General features: G+C 38.4%; 1 protein-coding gene across 2 annotated transcripts in view; it reads left to right on the top strand.

The window, feature by feature from the left end:
- SP3 (Sp3 transcription factor) overlaps positions 1–17073 on the top strand; it is a 35307-nt gene that overhangs the window by 3888 nt on the left and 14346 nt on the right. Inside the window, exons 2-3 of one of the 2 annotated variants that reach the window (XM_075710345.1) lie at positions 7279–7369; positions 7475–8641. In XM_075710345.1, coding sequence (XP_075566460.1) covers positions 7861–8641 — 781 coding nt within the window. In that variant the 5' untranslated portion in view covers positions 7279–7369; positions 7475–7860. Of the gene's footprint in view, positions 1–7278; positions 8642–17073 lie in introns of both variants that reach the window. The other variant, XM_075710344.1, reaches the window with a different exon arrangement.

Raw genomic sequence — 17073 nt, 5'->3', positions numbered from 1 at the left:
TGGAGATTGCAGTCTTTCAGCTTAGGCTTTGACACCATGATTTATTCTGCTTATGATTGTCCAACACCAGTGCTTTGTGTTTTGCCTGCTGGTGTTTGGTTTTGATGTAGATGGCCTTGAGTATGTGGCTTGCTTACCTGAGAATCTTTTCCTCGGTTACCATGCTGCTGCATCCATGGTTGGTTCAAACACTTGCCATGGAAACTTCCCCTTGAATATTGCTGCCTGCTGGTATGTATGAAAGCCTTGCTGGGCTGGTATGCGCTACTGTCTGGCCGGGAATGACAGCTCATATGTTCTGACCTCTCTGGATGTCCTTCCCTCCCTTGGGAATTTAAAGTCTGAGAAGTTTTCGTTTGGGTCTTGCTTTTTCACTGTTTATTGTTGACTAATAATTCTACTTCAAACTTCCATATTTAGGATTCTTTTTCATTTTAGTTATAAATACTCTAGTTTCATTCTGGTTTAAACATCTGCAAAGATTTTAGCATTAGGTGAAAAGGAGAAGCAAATCAGAACATGGCAGAGCTGTGTATAGGGGAGGAAACAAAAGGAAACAGATTCTAAAATTTAGGTCCAACAAAGACTTGAAGGTCAGTTGTATGGTTGGTGCGTGATCAGATGATTGTTTAAGAAGCTACAAAGTTGAGATGATCACCAGTTGTTTATGTTCTCTTACTTCATTGCAATGCAAAGCTAAAGACACTCTTAAACTGTTGTGCTCCCGAGGGCCATTCTTATGGTTGTGCTGGACATGGCTGGGATAGGTGAGGATACAGTGTAAGACTGATGGGAGTGTAGGCTGGGAGGACTGGAAGGCGGGTGAATTGAGAAAAGTGGCAGGCTGGCTGAGAAAACTGTTGGCTCTGACAGCCGCCAAAGAACGGGAGTTGTCAGAGATGACTGCCCCAGTTGTGGTATGGAGTTCCATCTAGTGCGCTGCAGGCTGCGCTGGTTCTTTAGTCTTTTTTTTTTTTAAAAAAAAAAAAGCAAGGGGGAATGATTTGTGTTGTTGCTTACCAACAATATGTGAAAAACATTTGGAGAGGTTAATAATTAGCAGTGTGGGCAAGATGAGTATCGTTTCTCTGCTGTAGACAAAGCATTTACTTGTATCTTTTACAAATGAAGGTTGGAGTGTTATAAGACTCTTTGGCATATCTTGAGCTTTAGAATTGAGTATGAATGCTTCACAGACCTTAATGAAAATCTGCAATTCCAGTTTGTTTATGCCTCAGAACATTACTTTAACCATCTGAGATGCAAACAGCTTAACCTCAGTTTAGGTGGAAATAGTAATAGTGCTAATAGGATAGAGAAATAGGAAGGCATTTTAAATTTCCTGTTTTCCACTAGGGAAAAATATGGATGAATGCCATGTGTCAGAGTTATCCATACTTCTCAGTTGTCTGGTCTATATGACGTTTCTGAAGAAGCTCAAAAGTTATTCTGACATCCATTTTCTCCTTTATGGGTGATAATACAGCTTCCGGATGCTAAGTTTCTGGACATGAACAAAGGTAGCAGAATGTGTTCAGGCACCATAGAAGAGTCTGCCTGGGATTGTCTTGCTTCTCTACATCTTACATTTTTGCAAAAACAGAGAAGTTTCAGGTAGAACGTACTGCCTAACAGTATGTTTCCCCCGCTGCTGTCCAGAAGCTCACCTTTTAAAATGGTCTTTGATTTTCACATTCCGATTATGTCTTCCTAGTGCTGGATCGGAACCAAGCGTAGAAGTTCTTTTACTGGTGCTTTAAGGATGTTCTTAAACAATTTTGCTTTATTTCTGCTTACAGTTTTAGGGAAAGTAAGAAAATAAATGTTTTAAGGCAGTTCCGTATTTAAAGACAGCATGAACCAAAAAGTTCTCTTTCTGATATTTAAACATTAGTAAGAAGTGTAAGATTTCATAGAACAGTTGAGGCTGGTGAGGACTTCTGGAGATTGTCTGGTCCAAACACCTTGTTCAAAGCACCATTGACAAGAGCGGGTTGCTCAGGACTGCATCCAGTGGGTTTTGAATATCTCCAAGGACGGAGACTCCATAACCTGTCTGGGCAGGCTGTTCCAGTGTTTGATCAGCCTTACAGGGAAAAAAAGAAAAAAAAAAATTGTTCTTATGTTATGGGGGACAGAGTCAAAAGCCTGACTAAAGGAGTGATAAATAATATCTCCTGCCTAACCCCATCTACCAAGCCAGTCTCATCATAGAAGGTTGTCAGGTTAGTTAAGTAAGTGTCATTTCCCCTTTCTAAGTCTAGGCTGACTACTTCTGATCACCTTCTTCCCCCCCAAGTTTATCTGAAGTTCCCCCCCCAAGGTTATTTTCAAGGTTATTTGCTGGATTGCCTTCCCAAAGATCAAGTTGAGGCTGACTGGCCCCAGGTCCTCTTTTGTGCCTTTCTTGACGATTTGGTAAAGCCTTCAGCATCTGAGTTGAAGGCATGAAAAAAATGAACCATTTCACACAAACTTCTATGCAAAATTCTAGTTTGGCATGCAGTTATATAGAGATTGATACACATAGATAGATTAATAATTAATTAAAAAAAAGTTACATGCAATCGAGTAAAAAATGCCTCCTTGTTGCCATGTGTCATTCTCAGTACTGCATCTTTCTTGTTTCTGCTAATGTCAGGGACGTTGTATTGTCTTAATTTAGACAGGTTCTGAAGTTCTGCTGATTAAAAACACGCTATTAAAGTTTTGGGTCCGGTTGTCCATCTCAAGGAAAAAGATGTAGATGTTCCTTAAATGAGACACAATTAAACGTTGGATACATTTCACCAGATTAGAATTATCTTTTAAAATAACATTTTAAGCAGCCCCAGATAATACTTTTTCCTGGAAACATTCTTTGATTCTCTAAACTTTTGATTGGGGCAAATGTGTTTCTCTGAATTGAGTGGCTTCATTGGCAGAGGGCTGAAACATGCAACAGGATTAATTTGCCTTAACAAGCAGCTTTGTGTCAGCTGAACCGCAGTGACTGATGCTGAACGTGTTTTTAACCTATGGCAAATACAAGATAGAATGTATTAGCTCATACCTTAATGAAAGAGTTGAAGCAAGTGCATTTTATCTTATATTTGTAATGACCTAAGAATGCACAGATAGTTTACTGTAGCTTGGTAAACACATGGTATTAAACTCATGCATTAGAGCCCTAACTCGTTCATAAAACAACAATTTGGATGAGGCAGTGGCCAATCTTCTTCATTAGGTATGTGATTTTTAAATGTTTAGGAGCTCGTGACTCATTGTCTGTCCACCTCTGCTCATTTTGCTGATGCTTTTGCTCGAGGACTAAATGGGGCAAAAGTGACTTTCTGAAAGGTGCAGCAAAAAGCAGTCCATGATGGACTGGCACAGATAAATGTTTGGTAGTTCTTTAGCAATAAAATACTGATAGCTAATGGCATGTGTCCAGCTGATCACATTTGACGTGTTGAAATGCAGGTGCCTACAACATCTAACAGTTCTTACAGGGATGTTTCTCCCCTTTCTAGTTTTACTTTCGTGAAGGATGTTTTATTTTTTCAACCCAAGTCCCATCCCTCAACACAGTTTAGATCACTTTTTAAAGGTATTTTATCTTCTGTATTTGTTTCTCTTATCTTCTTCCACATTTGACTTAATGTTGCTTTAATTTTCTCTAAACAAATTGAAGACGACAATTATTAGACTTCATGACCCCTCATTCTTCAGGGATGAGTATTTTGGCTCAGAGAGATCTCTTTATTTTACCCACTGGAAATTATACAAGGCTTGTTAAAGAATCAAAAGACAGGCTGAACACCGGTTGTTGCTTCCACTCTTTGGTGGTACTTGACCTTTCTTCAGGTGGACGTATCATTTGATTTTAATTCTTCCCGTGCCTTGTGCCAGCTACTCTCTTTGCTCTGTTCCTGTCTCTCTCTCTTGTTTCCTGATACTGCTTCCAGTGAACTCCCTGTTGCTTCCTGTTCTCTCCTCCTTGGCTGAGTAGTGCTAATGCTGAACTTTCCTCAGATCTTTGTCCCTTCCTCTTGACACAGAGCCTTTGGATTGCAACCGTCCAATGTTCTCTTAAAGGAGCAGCTTCCAAATAACTGCTGCCTGAGTATCAGTTGATAAGGAAAAGAACTGTTGCTTTATCTGTACCCTCTAAGTATTTTTCATGGGTGGCTGAGAGACAGCAAACTCACTCTGGTCTTTTAGGACTGCGCTGTAAAGATCAGTAAGCAAGTGGGCTGTAGATGTTGCTGCTCATACATCAGTGGTAGAACTTTGAGTTACTACAACAATGCTTAATTGCTTGAGGATGCAGTGAAAGATTGCTACTCTTTGTAGTAGGAAAAAGAGTCCAAGAAATGTCCTACTAGCTCAGCATGCTTTGAGAAAGGGTATAACAGTCAAGCTTGTTATGACAGGTTGCTGACCATTTGAGGTTAGAGATCATCCTCAAATACTCTTTACCATACAGGGTTTTTTTCATGCTTTAATACTAGTAATTTTGATAGCTGTCAGATAGCTTCTTGAAAGCCTCACCCTCTTTTTTTTTTCCCCTCCCTCCTCGTGATTGATCTGGTAGTGTCTGATATAGCCAGCTGTAAGAGCAACATGTGAATAACAGGCATTTCGTGTACTATGTGTAGCAATAGTTTCATATCCAGATGCATGGCTACCCTGAACTACTTCATGGACTGACAAGTGCATCTACTAAAAGAGTGGCTCTATTGAGCTAAAATGCTTACAGAGCAAGGTTTGAGGGAGGATTTCACTAGATCATGAAAAGACGAGGAGAGATGTCTGCCCAATGGGAAAAGGGCAAAGGCTGTCAAATGGCGATATGGAAATCAACATGTGTTTGGGGAGGAGAAGAATAACGTAGGTAATTTCTACAGTAGGAAGTAGACAGGTTCCCTTTGAACTATTTCTGTGGAGGATACTCATGTATTACGTATGAGTAGACGTAGACATACTATTGCACATTAGATCAGTCCAGTTATAGCCTAAACATTCATCATTTGCTTGTATGTAGTCTCAAATCAGTGAGAAATTATGTCAGACTTGTAATGGTTCCCGTTACTTTTTCCTTCTCTCCTGTTCTAACAGATACTATCAGCACATTATATTATACATTTATTTTCTAATGACACACATTAAATGTGTAACAATCATATTTTTGCTTTTGGTATTTTCTGGCTGATGTTTACCTGTGACTTTTATAGGTCTTTTGATGCTTTATAAAACCTTCAGTTAATAAGTATCTATGTACTAGTGAATTGAGTAGCTATGAACTTTCTTAGCAGCATTTCAGCAACCGGTACCTATGTGGAAACAGTATTAAACACAAGAGTATAAAGCTAATGTGGTAGCAGTGGAAAATGGATTTTTTTTTGCGATAAGATGGTATGATATGGAATATTGCGTAATTTTTTCTAACCTCATAAATTATAAGCTTGAAAGACTAAAGGATTTAAATATGTCCTTTAAATGAAAGGCTAATCAGTATAGGAGGAAAAGAAAATAATAAAATGGAACTACCATTACTCCTTTTTTTCTTTCTGATACTTGAAGCATTAAGGCCATAAAATTAGTTTTGTTCTTGTGATGATGTATCTATTTACTAACAAACTACCTGAAAGATACACATATATCTTTGGGGGCAAAAGAAGGCTAGCATTCTTTTTTTATTTGCAATCGTTATTTCTACAGCTCTCGAGAGGAATTTAGAACCAAGATGTGTGTTTCCTTATTGGAAATGAAGCCTGCCAAACACAGTAAAACTATTTTTTTAAATAAGTACTCAAACTTAAATAGAGTATTTTTCTTGTACATGTTAACGTTTTAGTGTTGCAGCTCAGAATAGGATAAGAAAGTGAAACTAGCAAAGTCCCAGCCTACACAGTGGACTAAATTCACTTGGATGTATGCCGCAGGATTCATTCAGGCTGGCTAAGTCTCAATGCCATGTTAGAGAAGAAAAAGCTGTGTGCTGCATTTTGCATACCCAGGTTTTATTGTAAAGGAAGTCCGAGTGCAGCATCAGAAGGAAGCTGTGATATGCTCCGGTAACTTCACTATCAGGAGTGATCGCAGGATCAGTGCAGAAGGACAAACTACAGCTTTTCTTTCTATGTCCTGTGGACTCTGCCAAAGAGACAAAATTTGTTTCACAGAGCTGAATGAGTTGTGAGACAAGTTACTTACTTGTTGCTAAATATTAAGTTATTCCATCGGTTTACTGTAGTGCCGTAAAACAGATAAGGAGAAACTTAACTACGTCTTTTTTAGATTGATAGTTATTTACAATACCAAGTTGGTTGGCTACACAAATCTGTGCTAAGCATTGTGGAATGTTAAATCTAATTCTTAATAGTCTATTCTGAAAAAGCTTGCTTTGGTAAAGAAAGGTAAGTGCCATTTACCTTTTCTTTACTGAATAAGAAACAAAAACATACTACATCAGTCCTTAGGTTCTTTAGTCTTTAACCATCCGGGGGTCTGTTCTGAAACATTGGCCTTTTCTATTGTTCCAACTTAATGAAGATAGATTTCCCCCCCACCCCACCCCCAATGGATACGTATGACTAATCCAACTGTGTTTTTAGTGTAAAGCCCTTAGTCTAGAGGCCTTCTTCCCTAGTGAAACAGTAACTCATACAAGCTCATAAATACTAGGACTTTGTGTTATGCATAACTTAAACTTTCCAACCGTGTGAGTAAGTCACCTCTTAACGCTCTCTGTACTGCTGAGAGTCACAACATGCAGATCTATACTATGTGTAACACACGGTCAAAAGACAGTGGAGCTCTGGGAGATACAGCCGACACTGGCTTCACGGCAATTCCTCCACTTCTGTGCAATAGGTGCTGGGCTAGGTAAAGAGCATAGCTGAGTCCCAGGGTAACCTGGTGATGACAGCTCCAGCAGCCCCTGCTAGCTCACTTCTTCCCACAGCCAGGGATTTGGATTACCCAGCAGCCCCCACACCAGAATAACCCTGCTGCTGGTCACCTGACGTAGCCATGGCACAGGAGCTGCATTTGACCTGCTCGCGAGCAACATGCAGCTCACGACCCACAGGTTGGTTACCCTGACTTAGGCATTAGCTCACTTACAAAATCTGTATTTCATAGTTCTAATCCAGTTGCTGTTGTTCATATGGGCTGCATTGCATGTTTTCCAGTAGTGTGGCAATCTCTAGTGTTGAATTGCATGATTGTTCTAGTGTATAGTCTGTACGTCTCTTGTTTTAATTTTGTCTTTTCTTTTTTCTTTTTATTCAGACAGGGGATTTGGCTTCTGTGCAATTAACAGGAACCCCAAATAGATGGGAGGTCTTGTCTGCAGCTCCTGCCACTATAAAGGATGAAGCTGGTAATATAGTACAGATTCCAGGTGCTGCCACAGTAACTTCAAGTGGGCAGTATGTCCTTCCTATTCAGAGTTTGCAAAATCAACAAATCTTTTCTGTTGCACCAGGATCAGATTCGTCGAATGGTACAGTGTCTAACGTACAATACCAAGTAATACCCCAGATCCAGACAGCGGATGGTCAGCAGGTTCAACTTGGCTTTGCAGCCTCTTCTGATAATAGCAGTATAAATCAAGAAACTGGTCAAATTCAGATCATTCCTGGCTCTAATCAAACCATCATTGCCTCTGGAACACCTTCAGCTAATATTCAGAATATCTTATCACAGTCTGGTCAAGTCCAGGTTCAGGGAGTTGCGATTGGTGGTTCGTCTTTCCCTGGCCAAGCACAGGTTGTTGCTAATGTCCCTCTTGGACTGCCAGGAAATATTACTTTTGTACCCATCAACAGTGTTGATCTAGATTCTCTGGGACTCGGCAGTGGTTCTCAAACCATGACAGCAGGCATTAATGCAGATGGGCACTTGATAAATACTGGACAGGCCATGGATAGTTCAGATACTTCTGAAAGGACTGGTGAGCAAGTTTCTCCTGAAATTACAGAAACCGCCACTGATAATGACTTATTTGTGCCAACATCATCTTCATCACAATTGCCCGTTACCATAGACAGTTCAAGTATATTGGAACAAAATGCAAACAACTTGACCACAACTAGTGGTCAAGTTCATAGTTCTGATCTTCAGGGAAATTACATCCAGACGTCAGTCTCTGATGACACACAGGCTCAGAATATTCAGGTCTCCACAGCACAGCCAATTGTACAACACATACAGCTTCAAGAGTCTCAGCAGCCAACCAGTCAAGCCCAGATTGTACAAGGTATTGCGCAACAGACAATCCATGGTGTGCAAGCAAGTCAAAGTATATCTCAACAGGCTCTTCAAAATCTTCAACTGCAGCTGAATCCTGGAACTTTTTTAATTCAGGCACAAACAGTGACCCCTTCTGGGCAGATAACCTGGCAGACATTTCAAGTGCAAGGAGTTCAGAACTTGCAGAACTTGCAAATTCAGAATGCACCTGGTCAACAAATAACTCTAACCCCTGTGCAGACTCTCACTCTTGGTCAAGTTGCAGCAGGTGGGGCATTGACGTCAACTCCAGTTAGTCTAAGCACTGCTCAATTGCCAAATCTACAGACAGTTACAGTAAACTCTATAGATTCTGCTGGTATTCAGCTGCATCAAGGAGAAAATGCTGGCAGTCCTGCAGGTATTTATTTTACTCTTTTTGCAGAAAATTGTTTTTTATTATTGCATGTGGTTGGTTTAAATGGTGATAATCATAACATTATTGTCTTGCTGCGGAAGCCTACAAAATGCAGTGGGTTGAACATAGTGATGATAGATTTTATTTGAAACTACTATTCCTTTAGAAATGCTGTAATGGTAGAAGATAGTCCCACCTCACTTCTTCTAGTATAAGCTCCTGTAACTCCCAAGTGGTTGTATTAATTAAAATGTTTATCGGTGCTTGTAAGTCTTGCCACGCAGAAGATCTGCATACCAAATTGAGAAGGGGGAAATCTGACTATCAACTACCACTCTTCTAAGGCAGCAGTGTCATTAGCATACCCCATTATTCCCAGACCTGAGTAGATGAAGGTTTCATGGAAAATCCAAATATTTCTGTTGATGCATTTTTTTTTTTCTGCGGAAAATTTTCAGACCCCCTGAGGTGCTGTTATTCATATGCTGTTTTGTTAAATTCATTTCCTACTGATTTAATATCAGTGTAACTATGATGTGCAAAACTCATGTAAGCAGAAGTGAAACAAGCATGTAAATATCAAAATGGAGCCTGTGCTTAAGAACATATGCGAATTTCCAGTACTACTTATTTGCATTGTGTTTCAGAATGTACAATTGTTAATGATAAACTTCACAGTGTGTTTTATCTCTGTAAGCAGAGAAGAAAGGCTGTTTTCTTAAAACAGGTGTTTCTTAATGTGAGGAAAAATAAACATGCCCGTTTATTTTTGGTAAATTCGATACAGTACATTTGGTAAATTCCAAACTTCAGGGCTTAGCTACCTAAAAGAAAGAATGAGAGATGATTGAGGTTCAAGACATTTTGCTGTACCAGAAGCCATTTAATCTCATCATTGCGGTATTGTGCCCAGGCTAGTTATGAGGGGCAGAGTGAGCAGTAGAGGTAATTTGGGAGGGAACTGTTGCACAAAGTAGCTTGGGAATTGCTGTTTTACTATAATCACGTGATCCAAGGCTCTGGTTCATTCAGATACTGGAGCACAAATGTTTAAGTAAAACATAAATCTTTTGTATTGTATGCCTGTTTAAGCATGTGAGAAGAATGCAATGTTAAGTGAAAAATGCCTAGAGGAGCTGCTGAATTGGGTGTGTTTCAAAAGCCTACTGATTATTATACTTCTATAGTTATCAATATTGGCATATTCTATGTCAGGAAACTTGCTTTCCCTTTGGAATCTAAAATTTGAATTTAAAATAATAAGCTGGGATGTTTTTTTCAGTTCATTTTGTTTTGGAAGTGACTTCTGTATTATGGACTTAGCAAGGCAAAGTAACCCAGACAAGCCTGCTCTTTGTTGGCTTGTAGGCAACAGCACCAAACAGATGAGTGTGCTCCTCATAGCATTTGCTCTGCTGGGTAATCTTGATTCTTAAATTTTCTATTTCCAGTGACCGCAGAGAGTCTTGGTTTGTCTCCATCACACCTTGTTACCTATGAGGACATGGGGTATATAAGTCAGTAACAAAAAGCAGATGAATAGCAGAAACTATTGCCTGAAGTGAATAGCTATAAACACCTGGTTATATTAAAGATAGGGTAGAGATTTATAGTGACATTTTTCCTACTTGTCTAGGAACAGTAAATGGACTGGAAGGTATTAAAACTGCCATCCCCTAAATTTGGGGAGAATTTAATTGGTCCCTCCTTTATGTTATAAGAAACTCACTTTTCCAAAGTAACGATCAATGTAAAACTGCTTCTAACTAACAGAATCAGGCTGAATTATCTTGATGACCTTCAATGGCTTTTCCATATGCATCTGGTATTTTGTCTATATCGAAGTTATCTAAGATGATCTTTTTCAGTGATGTTCCTCCCCTTATTTATAACCTCTTGCAATATTGTATGGCACCCTTTCTTTAGGTTGAAGAATAAATATGCAGTTAGAAGTAGATAATGAAATTATAATTTTTTTTTTTCCAGTCAAAAATATATTGCTCTTCTGATCTGCAAATCAGGAAAAACCGTTTAGTTTTAAACTGAAAGAGGAAGGTATGTGGAAGGGACAGCAGAATGAGAGAAGTTAAAGCTAAAGGGTGAGAGGCTACTTGATTCCTCTTTTCTGCAAACTACCAAGAAGTTTTGAAGCAAGATAAGAAGGGTGTCTGTGTATTTCCTCCCCCCCAGCCTGGATAATGCACTTCCTTCCATAACAAATACAGTCGGGCCGTATTTTCTGTTTTCATTTAGCAAAACTTTTCTACCTGAGGCAAGAATATAAACATTCCTAGTCTTGGGTCAGAGATGGTTGGTAATTATCTGAAGTCCAAATAACATAGATTGCTCTGTTAGTGGTGTAGCTGTGAAAACTGTGGGTTAGATTTTAGATGTTGGTAGCTACAGCCCATTGTGTGAGAGGTGTTCCTCCAAGCCTCGCTTCCCAGGTGAGCAGCAGAGGACATCTTTACTGTTCTCATGAGTGTGTGAGAGGAAAAAAGGTCTTACCTAGGTCCTACGTTTTGTTTTGCATAATGGAAAGTCATCACAACCCTAATACAGAGCTAATAGCTTTGTCCGGTAAAGGTACAGTTTTCTTTGAAAAATGTCTAGTAATTATGCTTCTACCAAAATGTCTGCTTTACCAGGTGTGCATACGCAGAGACTTCCATTGCACTGAATTTGTTCTGAAAAGTCTTGGCTGAGCTTGTTTTCTCTTAGAATGTTTATTAGAGCTCATATTCTTCCTCATTGTGCTTAGTGTTGTCTCGTGGTGAAGGGAAGGGTATTGGTTAGTCATAGCTGAAACTTTCCTCAGCATTGCTTTTCAAAACAAAAAGCTCTATCAAATAATATCTACATGTTAAATGCTGGCAAAGAGATACCTTTCTTACCTGTGTTCTGGCTTCAGTCTTCTGGTCTTGAGAGGAAGGTAAACCTGAGAAACCTCTCTAGTAGTCTACTCCTTTTGTTGGCAGTTTGTAATAATATATTGCATTGTGTGTACCAAAAAGAGCCATTACGCACACAGTTCATGTTACTCTAGCAACTTACCTGTTCAAGAAAGGTATTTATTTTTATTAGCATGTTTATAGATTTATTCTTCAAACATTTCATATAAAGTAGCATTCCTTTTGGAAAAATACAGGGTACTGAAATGTACCAACTTGGTTTTCATATTTTGATCCTGTAAGTTTTGTCAATTTGAAAGAATTTTTAAGTTACTGCATTTTTTTTCCCCTAAAGCCATTGTTCAGACAAAGGAGACTTAACAGTGTTAATCAAAATCTGATTGTAATAGCATCTCAGCTAATTTATTAATGTACTGAATCACAGTTTTCGATTGGTTATTTCCTGAAAAAAGGCAATTTTACCAGGTCTTATCTAGGTTTCTTAACATTTTATAAAATGCTGGATGCATTTTTTTTGATACTTCTTTTGACTATTCCATTAGCATCTGAAGAAACTAGCAAGTGACTTGAAAGAAAGTAGCATTGGCTTGAGAAGAGACTTTGCTGTTTACCAACCCAAACACACTCAGTGGGAAGATTCATTTATTTAAGAATTAAAAAAAAAAAACAAACCCTACACAGTTTTCCAGGCTGGTCTACAGTTAGAATAAAGTCACAGTTGAGTTCCTTTCAAGAGTTGACTCAAAGTGCCACTACAAAACTGAGGTCTTCATTTCTTCATCTTCCTTCCCAGCTCCTCCTCTGCAGGAGCATATGCAGCTACTTAACAGACTCAGCTGCCTGCTGCCATTGAACCTTACAGTCATGCCTGTTGATCAACTTATACCAGCTGATAGAGAGTGGGAGTGGTTGGCTGTTTGTTGTGGGGACTTCATTCCATTCCTGCCAGAACCTGAAGTCTTTATCATGCTGAAGTAATTTAGCTATTCTAAATTTGGCCAAAAAATTGGCTCACAATTTTCAAGGTAAATAGTTGCCCAAGTGAAAACTTATCTTTCATCTGCTGGTATCTTGTGAGGCTTTGGTCTAACATCTGTTAGATAAAACAGTCTAAACCCCCAAACCTAAAAAATTAAAAATGGAGTATTCACGTTTTACTCGCAGGGATGGTTGTTTCAATGTTTTAATGCTTCTGGTGAAGTAGTGCAGAATGCTACTTAAAGCATAGCTTTCTTCTGGCATCTAGAACTTTTTGGCTGTTTTTTAGTGTTACACAACTTAGTTTTTTCTCTTTCTTTTTAAGTTCCAGTTTTTAACCTTATTAATTTTACTTTTAGTTATGCGATTTTTCCTTCTAAGGCATTCTTTACACCAAGCTTTTGAGAGAAGGGCATGGTGTTATGGAATTGAATCTCATTATTAAAAAAAGTCTTATGAAATGCATGAAGTAAACTGAAGTTCAGTAAATAACTGTTGTTAAGTAAATGTTTTCATCTGACAACATCTGTTTTGGGCGATGCCATTTACATTTGAGGCATTTAATTTGCATGTTGTAAAATCAAAATAGTTAAAAACAATTCCCCCAATGTTTTATTTTTGATATGAAAAATTAAATTGCAAACTGACAAATTTAAGTTAGTGCAGGCATTAGAGCTATTTAAGTACCAGTCTTGTGTAAATAGTTTTCTTTCAGCATGCTTAAATTACATTCCTTATTTTCTCATCATTTTCAAAGGAAATTAATAAATTGTGGAAGAATTAGACGATCATGCTTGTATGTTTCACAATCTTGCTTAGAACAGCATATAGTAAATTATCTCACTTCAAGTGTAAGAGAGTTTGCGTAACTTTAGTCTGATCTTTTTTTAATGCAGTATCTACTGCTGTGGAATAGAATTGCATTTTTTCTTCAAATTCTTGAAAAGACTGAATTGTCACATCCTTCCTCTGTGTCTGTACTTCATGTGCTTTTCTGCTCTGTGTTCCAAAACAGCTCGGAGTCTAACTCATTTTCTCACAGCCCTTGGTGGCAAGGTGAGACTTTGTTGTAAGTACGTTACTCCTGAGTGAATATTCTGTCATGTATGCTGAGTGTCTGGTGATGCAACTTAGATTCTCAAGGTTAAGGAAGTTAGCTTGAGTTATCTTAGGCTCAGATATCCTCAGGATGTTCACAAAAGAATATATTATCCAGTTTCAGGTACTCATTCCTTTTTCATTTTTTCCAAGTACTTTTTCCAAGTACCCTTTTTACAAGATACTCCTGAAGCAAAAGGAAAACTGTCTTTCACTTGTGGGGATGTATGGCAAGTATCCATGAAGTGAAAGAGGCAAGGGATTTTATTTCCAGTACTGCTTCAACTTAAAAGAAGGCTGGAAACTCATCTTCTGTCTTTGCAGTCTCTGCACTTTAGGTCCATTGTTTCAGGTTCTGTGCGGTTTTCTTGCCATTTTAACTCCCTGTCAGGATCCCATACTTTGGTTCTGATCTGTCAAGCTAACTTGTGAGTGCATCTGGCTCCTAAAAAGTATCTGAAGTTTCTACCAAGGACAATAGCACTCTTTTCATAACACCACGAATGCTCACCAGGATCCTACTTGTGATTGCCCTCTTGAAGATACGGCTGGGTTGTAGATGGGTTGTCTTTCACTGCTTGTAGAAGACACATTTTTTCAAAGGTAGTAATTTTTAAGGACAAAAGGGGGAAAAAATACACATTGTCAGTGACATATCCTCATTATTTATCATACAGAAATGGTATTTCTCAGTCTGCATTTAAACTTCATGCCAGTTTTTAATCCACATATTCCACGTATGTTTTGTACTTCATTTTTCTTAATCAAAATGTTGTACTGTATCCTAATAAGTCACTTGCTGTGCGGAACTCTCAAGTATATTATATCAACAATGGTGTCATCACTGATTTTTAAAAAAAAAAATTACTTTTGACTCTAATTGTTCCCGTAATCCCATTTTGAGTGGCATTAATTCTTTCTCTATTTCTTTGAGTCTTTGTTTACCCTTTTTCAGTATTATCACAGTGCTAACTTTTTTTCTAACCCACTGGATCATTCACATGGTCCAAAGCTTGCAGCACTAAAACTGCAGAGAGCTCTTCAGCCTTCTCTTAAAATTATTGAATGAAAATTATCCTAATCTGTTGATTTATGAAGTGTTTATTTCAGTAGCTGTTTTTACATCTTCCTGACTTACTGTCAGTGGGAAGCTTTTCATTCTCATCTAGTGATAGGACCATTATTTGGCTTTTACCTAAATACAGGACAGAAATACTTATTGAACAGTTCTGCCTTCCTGAATTACTGCTGACAATTCTGTTGTTTGACCCTAGCAGCAGTCTAATACTCTTTTTTGTGTAGGAATACTTAACCCTGCTGGTCACAGAATTCTCTGTGTCCTACTGCTTTCCTTGCCTATTTCTGCAGTTCCTGTCTTCTTCTATATCGAGCATGATCAACTCTTCTTCCCCCTTTCTAGTTGTCCCCTCGTATATTTTCAACTATGGGGAAAAAGGGAAAAATAAGGGCATGCTGCAGCAGGCATTACTGTCGATAAGAATCCAAAATCTTGAGAATCTGTAGACAACACATCTCAAAGAACTGCACTTACTGCAGGGTAGGTAACTGTTCTTTGATGTATAACGTGTTGTGGTAGCACTGGCTTAAGTACTTTTGTGATTCAATTTTCAAATAATCGGTTTAGAATAATGCATAGGATCACTTGGAAATACAGTATGTGGTATTTCTTGCAAGAAAAAAATCTATAGCTCTGTTTTTAATGATTTTGCTGGTACTGCTTAAATATTCACTACTGTGAGGTCCTGCTCTTAGACTTGTACACAACAGTTGCTTTCCTCAGAAACTTAAAATCTGATTTAGAGCTATGGAAACTAGATGACAGCCTTTCTTCTGAGTTGAGGTTCACAGGTATTTTAAGATGACATTCTGTAGTGTATCTTCTGCTGCCTTTTAATTTATTACATAATAAAAATGCCTAAATTCACGCTTAAGTTTTAGGGGGCAAATCAGAGTAGACTTCATGAACCTTGTTGAGTTTCCTGTCTGAAAGACTTGGACAGCTGGCCAACTAGTAGGGAGAGTTTAATTTTAGTTTAGGAACTTTAGTTTAGATGGGAATGAACAAGGGCAGTGTGTAAGAGATTTGAATATCTTTATTAAAGCTTCCTCACATCCAGAGATTAAGGCAAGTCAAGTTACTGAGGGAATGTGGGTTGCACTGAAGAGAAAAATGATAACAAAATTAACAAGAGCAGATGGAAAGGAGATGGGAATTCACATCTGTTTTCTTGGGAGAAGTGGGAAAGGAAGCATCTATTTGGAAAAATAAATGAAAAGGCATGACTGATTACAAGATGTTGAAACTGCAGACAGTCAGTTTGTGATGTCGTGAGGACATTGGTGTGAAGGTAAGTGCAGTGCTGTTGCAAATCTGTTTTCAGCTGAAAGGCTATATTTCTGCTTTTCAGATCAGGAACTTGTAAAGCTTAGCTGTGTAAAAAGGCAGGGTGGCTTTCAGCATGTAGGAAAAGCAGCTAAACTAGAAGCCGCACTGGAGACAGTTACAGGTAATGCTGAGAGTGCCTTTATGAGACATTCTGCAGAGGTAGATATATCAGAAAATTAAAGTGGTTCCTGAAGTCCTAGTTGAAACAGACCAAGACAGAAAGTGAAGCTTAACTGATGCATTCATCTGATACATGGGGAAGTAGGTAAATGACCTGGCTGTATCAATGGGCAGCAGTAATTCTCTCCACACTAGATTATAGTTGAAACGTACTTAAGAGTAGTTTAAGCTGCATTTGCATCTGCATAGTTTCATCCTGTCAGTTCAGTTACTCTTCTCTGAAGTGCTTTAAACAAATGTCTTAGTTATTGTTCTTATTTGCCAAATACACTTACATTTGCTCCATATTGTAGCTAGCTCTGGGCTTTCTGTGACTGTGAAATACTACCTTTGGAACAAAATTATATACCAAGATCCCAATTTCCATCCTTTAGAGGAAAGCAAAACCTAAAACAATTCTAGCTCACTAGAAACCAAGAACAACTGGAACAGAATATATGGTTTTCAGAATCTGTAGGCAGTTTGAAACAGTATCTTTGAATTTCACCTTCATGCTTACCTAGTACTAAGTCTTGAACTTAATTAAGAAGTAAGGGCATATAGAAGTTTGAAAGCATGGAAATAAAATAGTAGTAAAGAAAATGTAACCTTCATTTAGCCTGTGTTTAATTGGTAGAAAACAAAAGTTGCCTCAAATTTACCAGTGTTTGCATCAGCTTGTCATGATTTTGGAGATTATGTAAATTTTTTTTAGGCCAAATTTTTGCAGAGTATGTGTAAAACCTAGTATTCTCTCAGTTGAGACTGAATTAGCACCGAGCACATCCAGAGGAATACCAAGGGAAAAATGCAGAGTTGTTGCTATCTGTATGAATTTGCATAATCTCCAGTTCCATTGCACTGGAGAAGAGCACTACCCC

The sequence above is a fragment of the Pelecanus crispus genome, chromosome 5, assembly GCF_030463565.1.
Source record: "Pelecanus crispus isolate bPelCri1 chromosome 5, bPelCri1.pri, whole genome shotgun sequence".
Lineage (NCBI taxonomy): Eukaryota > Metazoa > Chordata > Aves > Pelecaniformes > Pelecanidae > Pelecanus > Pelecanus crispus.
The sequence above is the reverse complement of the archived record's forward strand: the minus strand, read 5'-3'. Positions and strand labels throughout refer to the sequence as shown.